The sequence below is a fragment of the Mytilus californianus genome, unplaced genomic scaffold (assembly GCF_021869535.1).
Source record: "Mytilus californianus isolate M0D057914Y unplaced genomic scaffold, xbMytCali1.0.p SCAF_5, whole genome shotgun sequence".
NCBI classification, from domain to species: domain Eukaryota; kingdom Metazoa; phylum Mollusca; class Bivalvia; order Mytilida; family Mytilidae; genus Mytilus; species Mytilus californianus.
Window position 1 is genome coordinate 35,827,245 of NW_026262701.1, and position 18,750 is coordinate 35,845,994.

Here is an 18,750-nt window from a genome sequence, read left to right on the forward strand (position 1 = left end):
AAGCCATTCTTCAAAATTCGATGTAGCTTTTCCATATCAGAACGGTTTTGTCGACAATATGATCAGTGCTGGATGGCCTTTGAAAAATAAGGCCAGTAAATAAACTTTATCTTCATGTCTTTTTGAACAGTACCGTATTTGGTGAAAAAATCAGTTCAAATTTTTGGGCCGATCGGCGGGCAAAAACTAATTCTCAAAATTCAGAGAGTGATCAGATAATTTTTTGAAGACGTGATTTTATCTAGATAGACGCTAGCGCTTCATTTAGCGCGGGCGCTTAATTTTCGGATTTTTTTTTCATTACCGTATAGAAAAAAGACATTTTTTTTTAAATAAGGCTTTGAAAAATGTTGAAAATAGTCATTTTGCTCGGAAAAAATGTAAAACAGCGAGAAATGGGGTCAAATGGACTTTTCATTGACGTAAATTCAAGCTATAGTCTGTTTCCTATTTGTGTTGATTTCCATATCTAAATCTAGGGTGGGCTCGAATGTCGACAAAGTATGAAGAGAATAGAACGGTTTTGTGATATCTACTGTTTTTATGGGGAAAAGCATGAGTATATCTTGAATTTGAAGATTCATTTTAGTTTTTAACCATAATGATCGTGACTCAGTTGCTATTCTAGCAAAAAGCTAATTTGGTGAAAATTGACCAAAAGGGTCCCTAAGCAAACACCAACGATTTAGTTAAATTGCAAAGTAGAAAAATTAATCTTGGCATTGAATATTGTAGTCCAAGAATAGTTTATCTCGCCAAAGTAGTAATATTATCATATTTTCAAAATTTGGAAAAACTGTAGTCTGTTTCAAAAACGTGTTTTTTCAAGAAATGGTTTCATTTAAAGCCATTCTTCAAAATTCGATGTAGCTTTTCCATATCAGAACGGTTTTGTCGGCAATATGATGAGTGCTGGATGACCTTTGAAAAATAAGGCCAGTAAATAAACTTTATCTTCATGTCTTTTTGAACAGTACCGTATTTGGTGAAAAAATCAGTTCAAATTTTTGGGCCGATCGGCGGGCAAAAACTAATTCTCAAAATTCAGAGAGTGATCAGATAATGTTTTGAAGACGTGATTTTATCTAGATAGACGCTAGCGCTTCATTTAGCGCGGGCGCTTAATTTTCGGATTTTTTTTTCATTACCGTATAGAAAAAAGACATTTTTTTTAAATAAGGCTTTGAAAAATGTTGAAAATAGTCATTTTGCTCGGAAAAAATGTAAAACAGCGAGAAATGGGGTCAAATGGACTTTTCATCGACGTTAATTCAAGCTATAGTCTGTTTCCTATTTGTGTTGATTTCCATATCTAAATCTAGGGTGGGCTCGAATGTCGACAAAGTATGAAGAGAATAGAACGGTTTTGTGATATCTACTGTTTTTATGGGGAAAAGCATGAGTATATCTTGAATTTGAAGATTCATTTTGGTTTTTAACCATAATGATCGTGACTCAGTTGCTATTCTAGCAAAAAGCTAATTTGGTGAAAATTGACCAAAAGGGTCCCTAAGCAAACACCAACGATTTAGTTAAATTGCAAAGTAGAAAAATTAATCTTGGCATTGAATATTGTAGTCCAAGAATAGTTTATCTCGCTAAAGTAGTAATATTATCATATTTTCCAAATTTGGAAAAACTGTAGTCTGTTTCAAAAACGTGTTTTTTTCAAGAAATGGTTTCATTTAAAGCCATTCTTCAAAATTCGATGTAGCTTTTCCATATCAGAACGGTTTTGTCGACAATATGATGAGTGCTGGATGACCTTTGAAAAATAAGGCCAGTAAATAAACTTTATCTTCATGTCTTTTTGAACAGTACCGTATTTGGTGAAAAAATCAGTTCAAATTTTTGGGCCGATCGGCGGGCAAAAACTAATTCTCAAAATTCAGAGAGTGATCAGATAATGTTTTGAAGACGTGATTTTATCTAGATAGACGCTAGCGCTTCATTTAGCGCGGGCGCTTAATTTTCGGATTTTTTTTTCATTACCGTATAGGTTACAAGAGCGCAATTATTTGTTTACATTTTACCGGCAAGTTTTTACCCCAAGATGGTACTCAGAATAGAATCCTATACGGCTTCTGATTGGATGATACAGGATTGGAATTACATTTAATCGAAAGCTTATCCAATAAGGTTAGAAAATTGCAGAAAATCATATTCACATTTTACGAAGTATAGAAAATATCCTCCATTTCTGCACGTCGGAGCCATTAAAAATATGCATTTTTCATTAAGCGAAAAAAATAGACGATCTTTTTCAATTGCATTTTAAGTCAATTTCTGCCGCATGACCCTTTATATTTTTTTAGCTGTAATGCAACACTGGCATTTCTAGTAACAGGAACTGCAATCCGTTTTTCCCTAGTTTGTGTAGTCTTCGAGAAAAAAAATACGGAACACCAGTGGTACCCTATGGAAAATGCATTACGAATAATTGCGCTCTTGTAACCTACATGGAAATGTAACACTAATAAAAATATTATTGTTACATTGGAGACTAAATGCCGGAATGCATTGTTGGGTAAGGACCTGATTAATTACGAATGTAACAATAATTATTGAGGCTACGGTTACATTGCGTTATTGTTACATGAAAAACAGCAATGTACGCTAGATTTATTAAACTCTATATCTTCTATAGTTTTGTTGCTTAATTCTTTCATATGTACTAAATAATACTTGTAATAATGATAAATAATAAATATTATTATTCAACAAATGGTGTTTAAATAGTTTTACGTATTATTGGTTTTGATGTTCTTAAAGATACTACTTCAGATTAGTAGTGCCAAAGGCGAAAAATATAGTTCAATGGTTTGTTGTTGAGAACTCGGGCTGAGAAAAGTGTTCACTTCTAAGTATTTAACTGCACACCTACTACTTATTACTGTCATTATACTTTGAACAATGGATGAAGAGATTCCTATTGCCAATTTTGTTTTGGGTGAAAAATTTAAAACTTGGGATGCGTTTGAAACAAAACTGAAACAATATCAAGACACAAATTTCATACAGCTATACAAACGCAGTTCTAAAAAATTGATACATCAATAGCAAAGTTTGCTAACTGTGAACAAAAATACTGTGAACTTCTGTATACATGTATCCATGGAGGACGTAATTTCGTTTCAAAATCAGATGGAGCTCGCCCAAACCAAAGGTAAGTTTTTTTAACCTATATACGAATATCAATGGGTCATAATATCCATGCGAGATTTAAATTACATTCGTGTTATAAAATTAAAGTTTAAATTGACACAGACCAAGTGTCCAACGTTTTTTTTTTCTTTCTTCCAACGACATATTTGCTATTTTGCATTGCTAGTTTAATGAATGTAGTATGTCTGCCTCTGCCTCTTCGAACTCTCTTGCCTCGTTTTTGTTATGAAATTGTGAATTAATTCTTAAAACCTGATCTAAAGCATTGTGTTTTTTAAAAAGACGACCAAAGGAAAAAGAAGAAGGTAAATAACTTTAAAAAAAATTTGGGACAGTGAATATCCCCCCCCCCCTCAGTTTTGATGGGGTTCGTGTTGCTTAGTCTTTAGTTTTCTACGTTGTGTCTTGTGTACTGTTATTTGTCTGTTTGTCTTTTTACTTTTTAGCCATGGCGTTGTCAGTTTGAAAAATGAAAAAAAAAATGGAAAATAATTCAACGGCACTATTCATTAGTACTTGATGAACTTTCGACAATTGATTTGCATTTTTATAACTTTTTTTTTTAGCTATGCTAAGTTAATTTGGATACTGAAATGTGAGGTAAACCTAAAATCCGTAATGGACGGCATTGCGATCATATTGAAAGACGACATGAAACTACACCACATGCTTCCAACCAAAATATTGGATGAGAATATCAACATTGCTAGAGTGAAAAAGTATTTCTCACCAGAAGCATGGCAAACATTAAAGGTTGCCTTATCTTCTAAAAGGGATATCGTAGAATGGAACTGCACGGTATGCGATATGGACGTTCACAATGCGGCATCACTGGTGTGTGATGGCTGCTTAGAGTGGTTTCATCAGAAATGCGTCGGACTTAAACATGCTCCAAAAACCACTTACTGGATATGTAGAAAATGTCATTGTAAATAAAAAATTAAAGAAATTGTATGTAATAATTGTATGTATTGTAAATATAAAATAAATGTCTTCAACTTTTATTATTTAGTACATATTACTAGTCCCATCGTACATTGCTGTTTTCATGTAACAATAACGCAATGTAACCGTAGCCTCAATAATTATTGTTACATTCGTAATTAATCAGGTCCTTGCCCAACCATGCATTCCGGCATTTAGTCTCCAATGTAACAATAATATTTTTATTATTGTTACATTTCCATGTAACCGTAGCCAGTGCCATATAATAAAGTGAGTGTCAACCCTCAACCAATATAATCCCGCGAGCTCTTGGGATTATATTGGTGTCTCGGGTAGATATGGGTGTGATATTAAAAAAGCCATATGATATTCTCTTTTTATTTTTTATGTTTGAATTTCCCGCGGAAAAATATTTGGCCAATCGATATCTTACTGACATCGACCAATAATAGTAAGCCATACAAACGTAACATGGACTTGTTGTAAACAAGATGTTTTGACTTGTCAAGCAAAAATATTATAACCCAAACTCTAAACAACAAAATGGCTACAGTGCTCGGCGTTGGGCCAGGGTTGTTTACCTTAGCTTTGATATGGTCTATTTGTCTTTTGCTCTGTTTGCTTCTCTCAAGAGCGGAAGGGGCGATTGCGTAAGTTGCAGAAAAAAGAGAAGGAAGATATCAACATGTTGCCTGTTGGGGAGATCCTCATAAATTAAAATTTGGGTATTATACCCCAAAACAGTAACACGTTGGACACTCATTGCCAGAATGCTAGGTTGGGTTAGGAACCAATTAATTACGAAGTATCAATAAAATTTGTGTCAACAGTTACGTTAATGCAATTCAATGTATGCTAAGAATAGTATATGTCCATATGTATGTAATATATTATTATTAAAATGCAACTTAAAAACGAGTGAAACTGCAGTGTGCACGTCGGTTTTGCACACTAAACAGTTCCAGTCTGCAATAGACGTATTTACACTTGTATGCAAATTTGTCCGCCATTACGTAAAATCACACAGGTTCCCGTAAACTTTGACATCATAATTCAAAACATTTGACGTCACAATTATAAAGTGATTGTTGCCTGACGTCAAAAGGTGATTCCGAGTAGATCTAAGGTCATTCAAGGGCAAAATATAGCTAAATACCAAAAGTGTAAATACATGTATTTCCCTTTTTGAAGTTATACCGGCTTTAAATGCCTGCCATGCTTCAGGTGAAAAGTATTTTTTGAATCATGAAATATTTATATTTTCGTCCAAAATTTTTGTTGAATATGTGATGTTGTTTTAAGTAGTCCTTTAATATTATTTCATTTCCGTTTATAACTGATGTTATGTTATGTTCAACTCGGCTTTTAATATCCAAATTAGCATGGTTCAAATGGGAAAAAAATAAAACATAAAAATACGAATCGAGAACTATTTGTGAAGGCAATTGATTTTAACATTTGCTGACAGGTGTCAACAATATTTACAAATGTAGCTGAATATTAACCTATTTTCATTATTATGGTTTGTATCGTTAATTAATACATTTAATAGTGCCAGAAAATAAAATTATTTCGTGGAAAAAAACGCGGGAAACTTAGTCTGTGTCACGTTAAACTTCAATTTTATAACATGAATTTAATTATTTAAAATTTGTATTGTTATTATGACCTGTTGATATTTATATAAGAAAAAAACTTGCTTTTCCAAAGTGTCTATATTATATGTCTCTAATCAAGGATTTGTATAGTTGCTCTGATCTAATGTAACAATAATGCAACATAACCGTGGACACAAATATTATTGTTACGTTCATAATTAATCGGTTCCTATCCCAATCTAGCATTCAGGATATTAGTGTGCAACAAAACAATAACTTTTTTGTTACTGTTACGTTTCAACGTAATCGTAGTCAGTGCCTAAAAGTTAATAGCCTTGAAAAAGTCTGATTTTTGGAGGCCATTATCTTTGTATTCAGTTCTCATTTGAAATATGCTTTTAAAGGGGAAAGTGCTGCCATTTATATGAATTTTTTGCCATGACAGCCATGTATGAAATATGAAATTGGATTTTTTTACCACTGTAAGTTGATACCCAATTCTGTATATAATAATCATAAATGGGTGAAGCACCCATTTACATGATTTATGACGATCTTCCCCAACCTGACCAAAACATTCAAAATATATAAACAAATTTATTTGGTTTCTTTCATAAGACCATGAAGAATTGTGCAACACTGTGGCTTTGATTTGTTATTATAACGTTTTATAATAAGTAAATTACTGATATAATAATCTTCATATAATCACGATCTGATTAAAACCAGCCCCCACTATCCACTTGCGTTTGTACAAACGTAATAATCATAGCATCCTTTAAGGTTCTTAATTACATATGAACAAAATTTGTTTTTATAAATTTGCTCTGAGTGCAGACAAACGGTTAACCTGTACAGTTGAAAAAGTTTTAGCTTCCAGGAGATATATAAAAACATATCCGTCTATAGAAATATTTAAAACTTGTATGCAAATTTGTGTGCCATTACTCAAAATCACCACTTCCCACAAAATTTAGCATTCCAATTTTAAAAAATACATCAGAATTAAAAAGTGATTGCTGCATGACATCAGAAGGTTAATTTGAGCAAGATCTCAAGATCCTGAAGGTGTTAATACGTCAATCAATATATGTAACATGCCATCATGGGCTGATTATTGCTTTGATAAAGTATTTGTATTCATAAGTGGAAGAGAAACTGGCAATGCCGTGGCAGAATTGTAAAAGACAAGTCTACTAAACACTACCTAGAAAACTAAAGACTGAGCAACATGAACTCCACCAAAAAAACTAGTGTGATCTCAGGTGATCCAGAAGGGTTAGCAGACCTTGCTTTACATGTCATGTTCTTGCTATAAAATATGTGAGCAAGTTTTATCAAACAATTAGGCATCATGCATTACCCGCTTGGTAATTGACTCGTATCTAACTCTAAGACATCACCAAATTTGTAAACAATCATTTAAATTTTCTGACAAGTCCTGAAAAGGCTGTCAGAGCAATCTTGGTCTATAATGTAATAGCAGTAATGTAGAAAATATTAAAATAAAATATTTTAAAGTTGCACTTCTGGTATATTGTTTATTCCATTATATCAAGATAAAGGTACATTTTGTATAACTATGTAAATGCTCTACAGTGCATTTTTGGGGCAGCCAATTCATAGAATCTCTGTGGATTCAGGATCCCAAAAGGGATTAGATCGAACTATGAAGCTTCAACTGAAGACTTTCAGATTCACTGGTTAGTGTGATGGGACTTATTCTATCCTTTGACCTGAAATGTCAATATGAAAATGGTCCTTTGGAAAAATGAGATTTTCTAAACAGAACAGAAAGCTATTACACTGGACAAAATGCTGGCCGAAAACCATTCACCCAATTCTTCAAGATTATTAATTATTACTTACTAAATGTATGTTATCAGTCAACAATTTAAAATATTGAAAATGGATGAAATTATACAATTAAATCCCATGCCTATCTCTTACCCCCTATTTTGTTGGTGTCTTTTTTCTATAGTTTGATATAAGAAACTTTTTTTTGTAGATATGCTGGTATAGGATCTGTCTTATTTGCTGGGTTGATAACTGTTATATTAGTTGTATTACCAAGAGAACCTAAAGTACCTACCATAGAAGAATCGGTCACTGTAAGTTTTATTACATACTTCATGTTCATTGTTACCAGAATAAGGCAGACTAACACCCTTACCCTATCTATCTCAATTTTTATGCCCCCACAGTCATTTGACAGTAGTGGAGGGGGCATTTAGGTTTACCCTTATCCATACATCCGTCTGTACGTATGTATGTCCCGAAATTGGATTCTGTTCTCTAACTTTATATATAAATAAGAAGATGTGGTATGAGTGCCAATATGACAACTCTCCATCCAAGTCACAATGTATAAAAAGTAAATAATTATGGGTCAAAGAATGGCCGTCAATATGAAGCCTTGGCTCACACCAAATAGCAAGCTATAAAGGGCCCCCAAATGACTAGTGTAAAACAATTCAAACAGGAAAACCAACGGTCTAATCTATATAAAAAACGAGAAACACTTATGAACCACACCAAAATTTAGTTTGCCTCAACCAAATGCTATGAATCTTATACACAATGCTTATAACCACAAAATGCAGATCAAGTTCGAATTTGGGTGGCATCACTTTTACAATTCTGGAGTATCTGTGCCCCATGGACATACTCTCTATTTATTCTCAGACTGTTATGAGGTGTAAATATTAAAAGTCCAATCTGTTTACTCTTTTTATACGCCCGTTTATGGGACGTATTATGGTATACCGTTGACTGTCCGTCTGTCTGTCCGTGTCGTCAACATGTCGGACATTAATTCAAAAATGCTTTAACCAATATGCATGAAACTTTGGTGAATTGTTTATATCTATTGACGTGAGCTCCCTTTCGTTTTTTATAAATTTCAGATTTACCATTTCAGAGTTTTGGGGTTTTATTCATTAAAAAAGGGGAGATTTTCCAGTTTTCGGACAATAACTCAAAAACAATTTCACCAACTTGCATGAAACTTTTTGTGAATTATTCATATCTATTGACGTGAGCTCTCTTTTGTTTTTTTATAAATTTCGGATTTACCGTTTCCGAGTTTTGGGGTTTTATTCATTAAAGAAAGGGGGATTTTGCAGTTTTCAGACAATAACTTAAAACAATTTCACCAATTTGCATGAAACTTTTGTGAATTGTTCATATCTATTGACGTGAGCTCTCTTTTGTTTTTTATAAATTTCAGATTTACCATTTCCGAGTTTTGGGGTTTTATTCATTAAAAAAGGGGGGATTTTCCAGTTTTCAGACAATAACTCAAAAACAGTTTCACCAATTTGCAAGAAACTTTGGTGAATTGTTTATTTCTATCGGCATGAGCTCCCTTTTGATTTTTATAAATTTCAGAATATACGTTACCGATTTATGGGGTTTTATTCATTACAAAAAGGGGGATTTTCCAGTTTTCGGACAATAACTCAAAAATGCTTTCAGCATTTTTTATGAAACTTTGGTAAATTGTTTATATCTATTTTTGTAAGCTACCTTTTGATTTTTATAAATTTTCGATTTAATGTTTCTGAGTTACAAGATTTTATTTGTTTATAGTCTGACAACAGATTTACTAAGTATTATGCAACAGCACAGTATATTTATAGGCTGATCCAGGGGGGCCCTGGGGGGCTCGGGCCCCGCCTTTCGTGGGAAAAATTCGGTTGATTATATAGGGAATCACTGAAGCATGACTGGAGCGGGCCCCCCCTTAGGTCAGTCAGCGGGCCCCCACTTATGAAAAGTTCTGGATCCGCCACTGGTATTGCACAACAGCAAGAAATCTTTCATATAACCAATTTCAAGTTCTTTGACTACATTTATTCAGAAACCTATAATATATCAAATATATAATTACAATCCAAATTCAGACCTGTATCAAGCTTGAATATTGTGTCCATTTTTGCCCCATCTGTTCAGGGTTGGACCTCTGCGGGCGTATCCAGCTGTGCTCAGCGAAGCAGTTTATTACAACTGCTGAATGAGTTTTTAAATCGAGACATAATATTTAATCATTTCTGTGTGTAAGAATTGATTTCTTACATGTAGACTTTCACTTTCTAATTAAGACTTTCTGTTTTTATGCTAATATGATGATTCTTTTGTAATAAACAAGTTTTTTGAACAGTAACAAATTAATTCAACTGACAAATCCTACTTTTTTCAGGTTCATAGCCTAAAAACAAGATAATACTTCTCTGCAAAATAAGCATTTAACTATAAGCAAATTATTTATTTTTTTCCAGATTTTTTACTAAGAAATTTTTAGATCTTATGCTATGAATTAAGCATTTGATTACAAGCAATTCCAAATATTTTGTTTTATTTCAGATTTTTGACTATGGAATAATATACAGATATTTGATGTTATCAGGATGTGCATTGTTTATAATAATTGGACTAGTTGCATATTTGTCTGATCACATGATGATGCCAATTTATGCTAAACCAATTAGACGGCTACGTTAGATAGTATAGTGCTTGTGCCCTAGCTACAATGGAGTTGAAGCTTACCTTATTGGATTACAAATGCAGAAACGCAGAAGGAAATACATAGTTCTGGATATATTGTAAATTGTTTCTGTGAAAGTTCGAATGATTTAATGATGTACACAAATGTATTGTTTTTATTTATTTTTATATATTTTATGCATATATAATTTTGTAAGTAAATGATAGTGAAAATATAAAAGTGATCTCTTTATTTTGTATTAATATTTGAAGCCTTGAGTTTAGAGAAACTAGAGGCTCCAAAAAGTCTGCAAAAATGGTTTATAACTTCAATGGAGTCTATACAGATTTTGATCATGTTTGACCTCTTTAGTTCTTGTCTTGCTGATCATTTTTGCTGCTTACATTTCTCTACTTCACATGGATACTTTTCAAAATGATAGCTGAAAAAAAGTTAAAAAAAGCCAATTAAGGGAAATAACTCCTAATTAAGGAGTCACTATTTTAGTCATGCTGACTTATCTGTAGTTCTTTCTTGCTGATCATCATTACTTGTCAAAGTTCCTCTCTATCTTTATATAATAATTTAAATATAAATAGCCAAAGCACAACCAATAACAATAATTGTCAATATGGAGTCCATTGATAATTTCTGTCTTACCTTTTTGTAGACCTTATTTGATGATAAAGTATCTGTCTATCTATTACACTTTATAGTTATCAATTGAAAAAAGGCAAAAATGCTAAAATTGGTTAAAAAAATTGTCATTCAACAGTTGTTAGTCTAAGTTAATTATTTCAACTCCTATAAAAAGTCAATTGACAATTTGTCTAAATCATTAATGAATAAAAAGGATATCAGTAATCACAAAAAAAAATATTGAATAGTATACAACAGACCATGTCAAAAGGGGGAAAAAACTGGTAAAAATCTTTATGCAAGGATAGAAGCTCTTAAAAGGAGTTACTTGCTAATTTTTGTCATTTGACAGTAGAGGATCTTTGTTCTTTTGTCTTTTTATTGTACTGTGGATTCATTTTTACTCATTGTATATCAATGTTCATGTACTGATAAGGTAAACCAGGAATTAAATATTCAACAAAGTACACATTTTTTATAGGCTTGTATGAAAACTATGAAAAAGCACGAAATTAAATATCCATGAAAATGCAATTTTTCCTCAATTCATGAAATAAATGAATCTGCAGTAGTTCTCAAGATAGTAATTGGTTAAAAAAATGATTTGAGGGAAATAACTCCTATATAAAGGAAAACATTAGTCAACAGAATGCAAATGCTGAAATGTCTCTTATGCTTTACTGATAATTATCAAATTACGCATTTTAAGACGAAAGTCTTTAAAATCAAGGTCTTATTGTAGGTATAACAGAAACATATAAAAAAAATTAAGACCAAGGTCAGATGAATTCTGTCAGTCTAACATGTAAACCTTACATTCATTCTAAACACATTGATATAGTATCTGAGATACCAACCGAAATGTTCGTAATGTAAATATAACCAATGAACCATGAAAATGAGGTCTGTGAGAGGCACATGTACAACTTACAATCATTCTAAACACATTGATGTAGTATCTGAGAAACCAACCTAACTGTGCGTAATGTAAATATAACCAATGAACCATGAAAATGAGGTCTGTGAGAGGCACATGTACAACTTACAATCATTCTAAACACATTGATGTAGTATCTGAGAAACCAACCTAACTGTGCATAATCTAAATATGACCAATGAACCATGAAAATGAGGTCTGTGAGAGGCACATGTACAACTTACAATCATTCTAAACGTGAAGTAGTATCTGAGAAACCAACCTAACTGTGCATAATCTAAATGTGACCAATGAACCATGAAAATGAGGTCTGTGAGAGGCACATGTACAAATTACAATCATTCTAAACATGTGGTGTAGTATCTGAGAAACCAACCTAACTGTGCATAATCTAAATATGACCAATGAACCATGAAAATGAGGTCTGTGAGAGGCACATGTACAACTTACAATCATTAGATAACCAGTCTAATTGACGTATTACTAAAAGTATCTGAGAAATGGACCTAATAACTATAATTCAATAATATTAATCTGTTCGTCAAGAGGTCAGATGAACCCAATATGGTTCACCTATAACTAAAAGTTTCTGAGAAAAACATTGAAACTTGGATACATGATTTTTACCTGCATCTTCTAATGCAAAAGCAGGTCTAGTAACCTTACTAACCTACCAGAAAGACCTTTAGGTAGAAAATTCAAAGTTTTCTAGACTTCTTTGAGAGGGAATGCATTAATATTTGGTCTGCAGCTTGATAATGTTGAGTTGTAGTGAGTAAGCAGTTTTTACATCTACTGTGTAGCCACTCCCTGTTTGCCAATTGTCAAAAGTTTGAAATTTTACAACACTTATTGTACAAGGAAAGTTTTCGTCAAACTTTTCTTGGCTTCTATCATGGGAATGATTTAATATTTGGTCTGCAACTTCATAATGTTGAGTTATAGCAGTAAGCACTTTTTGTCTCGCCTTGACGGAGTCAAAAAGCGAGACATAGGTATGCTGTTTCCGGCGTCGGCGAGGGCATCAACAATGTATTAGTTTGTGATTAGGTCTAGTTCATGGTGAACCACTAGTGGTAGGTCAATGATATTTGTTATGCAGTTGAATTAGCATTGGCACATCTCATTACCATGGAGATTATTTGGCCCTGCCCCCTCAGTCAAGGTCTATTGACTTTGAAACTTTTCATAGTTTACATGTATTAGTTTGTGATTAGGTCAATTTATGGGGAACCACTAGTGGTAGGTCAATGATATTTGGTATGCAGTTGTATAAGCATTGGCATATCTCATTTCCATGGAGATTATTTGGCTCCGCCCCCTTAGTCATGGTCTATAGACTTTGAAAATTTTGCTAAGTTAACATGTATTAGTTTGTGATTAGGTCAGTTCAAGGGGAACCATAAGTGGTAGGCCAATGTTAATTGGTGTTCAGTTGTATAAGCATTAGCACATCTCATTTCCATGGAGAATATTTGGCCCCGCCCCCTCAGTCATGACTTTGAAACTTTTGCTTAGTTTACATGTATTAGTTTGTGATTAGATCAGTTTAAGATGAACTGCTTATGTTAAGTTAATGATATTTGGTATGCAAATTTATTGGCATTTGCAAGTATTGTTACCATGGAGATTATATAGCCCCACCCCTGATCATGGTTCATTGACTTTGAAACTTTTACATAGTTTACAAGTTAATGTTTGTGTTTAGGTTTGTTTAAAGGGAATGACTTATAATAAGTCAATGGTATTTGGTATGCAGTTGTAATAGCATTGGCACATCTCATTCCATGGTGATTGTTTAGCCATGTACCTTCAGTCATGGTTCATCGACTTTGAATATTTGCATAACTTAAATGTTTAAGTATTGCTATTTTAATTTCAACATTTGTATTATCAAAATTACAAAAAGGCGAGACATATCTCTGTGATAACAGCTTATTTACTTTCACTGTCCAGTTGTCCAAAATCAGGAGCCTGTAATTCAGTGGTTTTTCGTTTGTTGCTGTAAACGTACATGTATATCATATTTGTTTTTGTCTAGCCTTCGACTTTTGTCGAAAAAGCAAGACATAGCGATCCTACATTCTGTCGGCGTCGTCATCGTCGGCAGCGTCCACAAATATTCACTCCGTGGTTAAAGTTTTTCAAATTTTAATAACTTTCTTAAACTATCCTGGATTTCTACCAAACTTGGACAGAAGCTTGTTTATGATCATAAGATTATATTCAAAAGTAAATTTTGTAAAAAAAAGGTCCATTTTTTCCGTATTTTACTTATAAATGGACTTAGTTTTTCTGCCAGGAAACATTACATTCACTCTGTGGTTAAAGTTTTTGAAATTTTAATAACTTTCTTAAACTATCCTGGATTTCTACCAAACTTGGAAAGAAGCTTGTTTATGATCATAAGATAGTATCCAGAAGTAAATTTTGTAAAAAAAAAATCCATTTTTTCCGTATTTTACTTATAAATGGACTTAGTTTTTCTGCCAGGAAACATTACATTCACTCTGTGGTTAAAGTTTTTGAAATTTTAATAACTTTCTTAAACTATCCTGGATTTCTACCAAACTTGGAAAGAAGCTTGTTTATGATCATAAGATAGTATCCAGAAGTAAATTTTGTAAAAAAAAAATCCATTTTTTCCGTATTTTACTTATAATTGGACTTAGTTTTTCTGCCAGGAAACATTACATTCACTCTGTGGTTAAAGTTTTTAAAATTTTAACAACTTTCTTAAACTATCCTGGATTTGTACCAAACTTGGACAGAAGCTTGTTTATGATCAAAAGCTAGTATTTAGAAGGAAATTTTGATAAAATTTTGTTCCATTTTTTCCGTATTTTACTTATAAATGGACTTAGTTTTTCTTCCAGTCAACATTACATACAGTCTGCAGTTTAAGTTTTTAAAACATTTATTAGATTCATAAATTATCCTGGATTTTTACCAAACTTGTACAGAAGCTACTTACAATCAAAAGATAGTATAGAGAGGAATATTTTTATTATTTTTTTTCCTCATTTTTGTTGAGCCTGCGATTAACAGCAAAAGTAGGCGAGACACTGGATTCCGCGGAACCCTTACGAATTTTTCTTATAATGTTTTGTACATAAATCTGGTCTTTAGTTTTCTTGTTTAGATTATTTTACCCTTCTCCTGTAAGGGTTTTTTTTATAGCTGGCTATGCAGTATGTGTTTTGCTCTTTGTTAAAGGGTGTATGGTGACCTATAGTTACTAATTTCAAGGTCATTTTGTCTCTGGTGAAAAGCTGTCTCATTTGGCAATCATACCACATCTTATTTTTATGATTGTGAAACCTGAACATTAACCAATAAACTATGAAAATAAGGTCAAGGTCAAATGATTCCTGTAGGTTGCACTTTGTAAATACAGCTGTTTCACAAACAACGCCTCTTTTGGGGAGATATATAATATTCATAGATATTTGTTTTGTTTACCTACTGGTTCCCAGATATGATCTCTATGTTTCATCTCGTAGAGACATAACTTGGGAATGTTACCAGTATAAATAATCATGAATAGCGGTCAAATTGAAATCTGTGGAAGACCCAAAGTGAAGGGAGGGGTAGTACAGAATTTTAGTATAAGTTTAAACTCTTGAAGTTTGGGACATATAAATGTTGAAAATATGCCACGCAGCCCTATATTTTGACCTTTGAAAAAAATAGTAGTGCATATGAGCTTTACATTCTAGGATATATTTTTTTACGAAACTTCCTAGTAAAAGTTGTACAGTTTGAGCCATAAAAGGAGTTCCTATGGGAAATTGCATTGTCTATATTTACAGAATTGCAACCTGTAGATGGATGTACACCTTGCAATTATTCTATACACCATGTATATTTAACCTTTTACTTATAAAACTACGGGTAATAGAATCTGTGAAACAGACCTATTCATGAATAATGAAAAAGAAGTCAAGGTCAGATGAACCCTGCTAGATTGATATCACACCTCACACTCATTCTATTGGCATCCTTAATGCTTAAAGTATCTGAGATATAGACTTGACCACATAACCCTACCTGACAGACATGTAGACACTGCAAGGAACCAATATTCCAAATATAGTTATCCTATTACTCATCATAAGTGAGTATAGCACTTGACAAAAAAAAAATTTTTTTTCAAGCAGTCACTTAACCAAGAAAATTAGGTTAAGGACAATGGACATGTGACAGACAGAAACTTCATAACATAAGGTATGTCTCATACCTTCTGAAATATCAAGCTGTATACAAATAGTTTATGCTGCCACCAGATAGTAATCCCTATGTCTTGCATACTGCGACTTTTGTGAAGGACAGAGACAGACTTGTATGCATCACTTTATTCTCCCCTTCCCTATTTGAGGCGGGGATATAATACAGCCTTGAAAAGTTCACCAACTGATCCATACCAACAGCACTTTTTCATGCCTTTTAACATGCAGATTGCATGAAATTCTTCTTTCATGTGTTTGAATTTAATATCCATAAAATAGACTATATATTTTTTGATTTGCAGTCTGAAATGGCATGAAGACAGAATGATAAATAATGATTTCTTTTCCATGTATTTTATTGTACATCATTAAATAACAAATACCTGTTTATAACAGATTTCAATAACAAAATATCAATGATAAAGCTGAATTCATTGGATTTCAGGGGAGGTAAGTTGTTCTATTTCCTCAAAAAAAACCTCAATATTCAAACTGTATTTAAAAATCAATTTCAGCACAGTTGCCTATGTGATATTTTCTCAAAGTTTCATAAAAACGACACATTTGAATCTGTAAATTAATGCCACAAGTAAATATGTCATCTTCAAATTAAAGGATAAATATATAGACAGAACTAAAAAAAGAATTAAAACCACTTCTACATGTATGATCAGGTTATTTTCAAAATAGAAGGTAAATTGATTATCTTTTAGTTAAAACTTCGACTTGAGATAAAAAAAATATTTAAACCTCTGTATTTAGGACTTGTTCTGTTTCTGATGAAATGTGATGTCAGTATTACATAGTGTTCTCTTTACAATGTGCCTCTGTGTGTTCAAATGAACATATTATGAAGGCACAATTCATACAGGACACCAAAACAAGGAGGCACATTTGATAGAGAACCCTTCATACAACAGTGACATTATAGTTAACCAGAAACACCAAGGCAAATGTCATGTTGCATTAATACCATGGTGTGAAGAGTTTTCTGGTACAACCAGGTTTTTCTTCTGAGGTACTCCTGACTTTATAAAAAACAAAATCAAAATGTTGGGATATTTCAAGATTGACTTTAGAAGCAGATCCAAAATATATTTAAGCTTCAAAAGCAATATAAAGTGGTTTTTTAATTAGGAAATGAAAATAAATTACTTCTCACTGGGATAAACATTATTATCAAACTTAGCCATTTGTCAATTCAAACAGATTAGATTTCTCTACAATCTTATCGACGTTATATAAGAAGGCATTCCGCTGAGATTTTTTGTGAAAAAAACTCATAATTCTATAGCAGTTCTTTGTAATATCACTGTTTAACTATGCAATGAGTCACAAGGTAAGAAAATACTTTAACAATGCTGTATCCCCTATACAAAATGTAATAAAATTACAACCATCAACAAAACAATTTAACAAATATGTTATTAAAATATAAACAAAGCTCAAAGCAATATGAAAACAATCATGGCCGTAAAAATAATCCTCATATATACAATAAATCCGGGTTAAAATCTGTAAAAATACCCATGTACACATACATACTTATCCAAACACATGTATACATATTCTACACATTTAAAACACATGAATACATACTGATTCCAACACATATTCATGCACTTATTCAAAACACATGCATACATACTTATTCAAACACATGGTTATGTACTTATTCATACACATGTTCATACACTTATTCAAAACACATATATACAAACATATTCAAAACGCATGTCCATATACATTTCAAAACATCCATGTACAAATCTATTCAAAATGACATTAAAACAAACATTTACAAGAACATAGCTAACAATAACAGACTGATAGTGATTCAAGTTGAAGGTGAATGATAGGTCGCAGGGTCAGATCAATAGTTAGATATAACTGATTGACCTTTGACTCCAACAGCATATATTACTTGAAGACAGTTTTAAATGACAAAACTAATGTAAAATGCTGTTTAATACCAATATAAGTGCTCTCCATAAAATGTGTGTTAACATACTAATCTGTTAACAATTTTACCAATAAGAATCATAGCAAGCAATATTTGAAAGATTATAGTTCTATAATACATGTAATAGTATTTCATCAAAACCAGATCTTATGCTTTCTAAATATATAAAACAAATGTCTCATTTCATTCATATCCGTATGTGAAAAATATGACTGTTCCTCTAATTTGATATCTTAATTTTAGGAAACAGATCATGATAATAAAGGTGGTCAGGGTACACTACTAAGATAAGTTTAATTTGAAATAATTCAGTTTTTCTGAAAAATATGAAAGAAGCTCTATAGATATGTAAATTTTTATATATAAATGAAAAACTTTTCCATACCAAATCAAAGCTTATCTCATGTACTAAAAGGATGACTCAAAAAGTTAAATACTTAAACATCCAGTCTCTTAAAAGAAACTGTTATATATGAAATGTACTTCACATTTTAGTGTAGCAGAGATGCTGATTATTTATTCATACTGAGATAAACTCTGTGAATAAAGATATAATCACGACTATTCCATTAAAATGAATGAAAGATGAAAGTTTTATTTTGAAAAAAGGTTCTGGGCCATTTTTGATTGTGTGTCCATATTTTTTTACATAATTATGCAGAGAAAATGTGTCAGTTGGGAGTTTGGTTTGGAAGACCCTTCCTTCCCTCTAAAATCCATTTTAATGGAATAACCCTAAGCACATTGTCCACCTGCATACAGGATCTAAAATCTTATTGTTAGCAAAA

General features: G+C 32.3%; 1 protein-coding gene across 1 annotated transcript; it reads left to right on the forward strand.

Annotated features, from left to right (window-relative positions):
• Positions 1-4,585: 4,585 nt before the first annotated feature.
• On the forward strand, positions 4,586-10,434 carry LOC127701616 (transmembrane protein 218-like). Its single transcript, XM_052205589.1, has 3 exons — positions 4,586-4,760; positions 7,717-7,819; positions 10,074-10,434. Exons 1-3 carry the CDS (start codon positions 4,654-4,656, stop codon positions 10,209-10,211), a joined length of 348 nt encoding a protein of 115 aa, XP_052061549.1. The 5' UTR covers positions 4,586-4,653; the 3' UTR covers positions 10,212-10,434.
• Positions 10,435-18,750: the final 8,316 nt, after the last annotated feature.

Bases quoted from the DNA above. Each gene is read 5' to 3' on its own strand.
- LOC127701616 (XM_052205589.1), top strand. From the start codon at position 4,654: ATGGCTACAGTGCTCGGCGTTGGGCCAGGGTTGTTTACCTTAGCTTTG. The intron at 4,761-7,716 runs GTAAGTTGCAGA...TTTTTTTTGTAG, and splicing joins AGAGCGGAAGGGGCGATTGC to ATATGCTGGTATAGGATCTG. The intron at 7,820-10,073 runs GTAAGTTTTATT...GTTTTATTTCAG, and splicing joins CCATAGAAGAATCGGTCACT to ATTTTTGACTATGGAATAAT.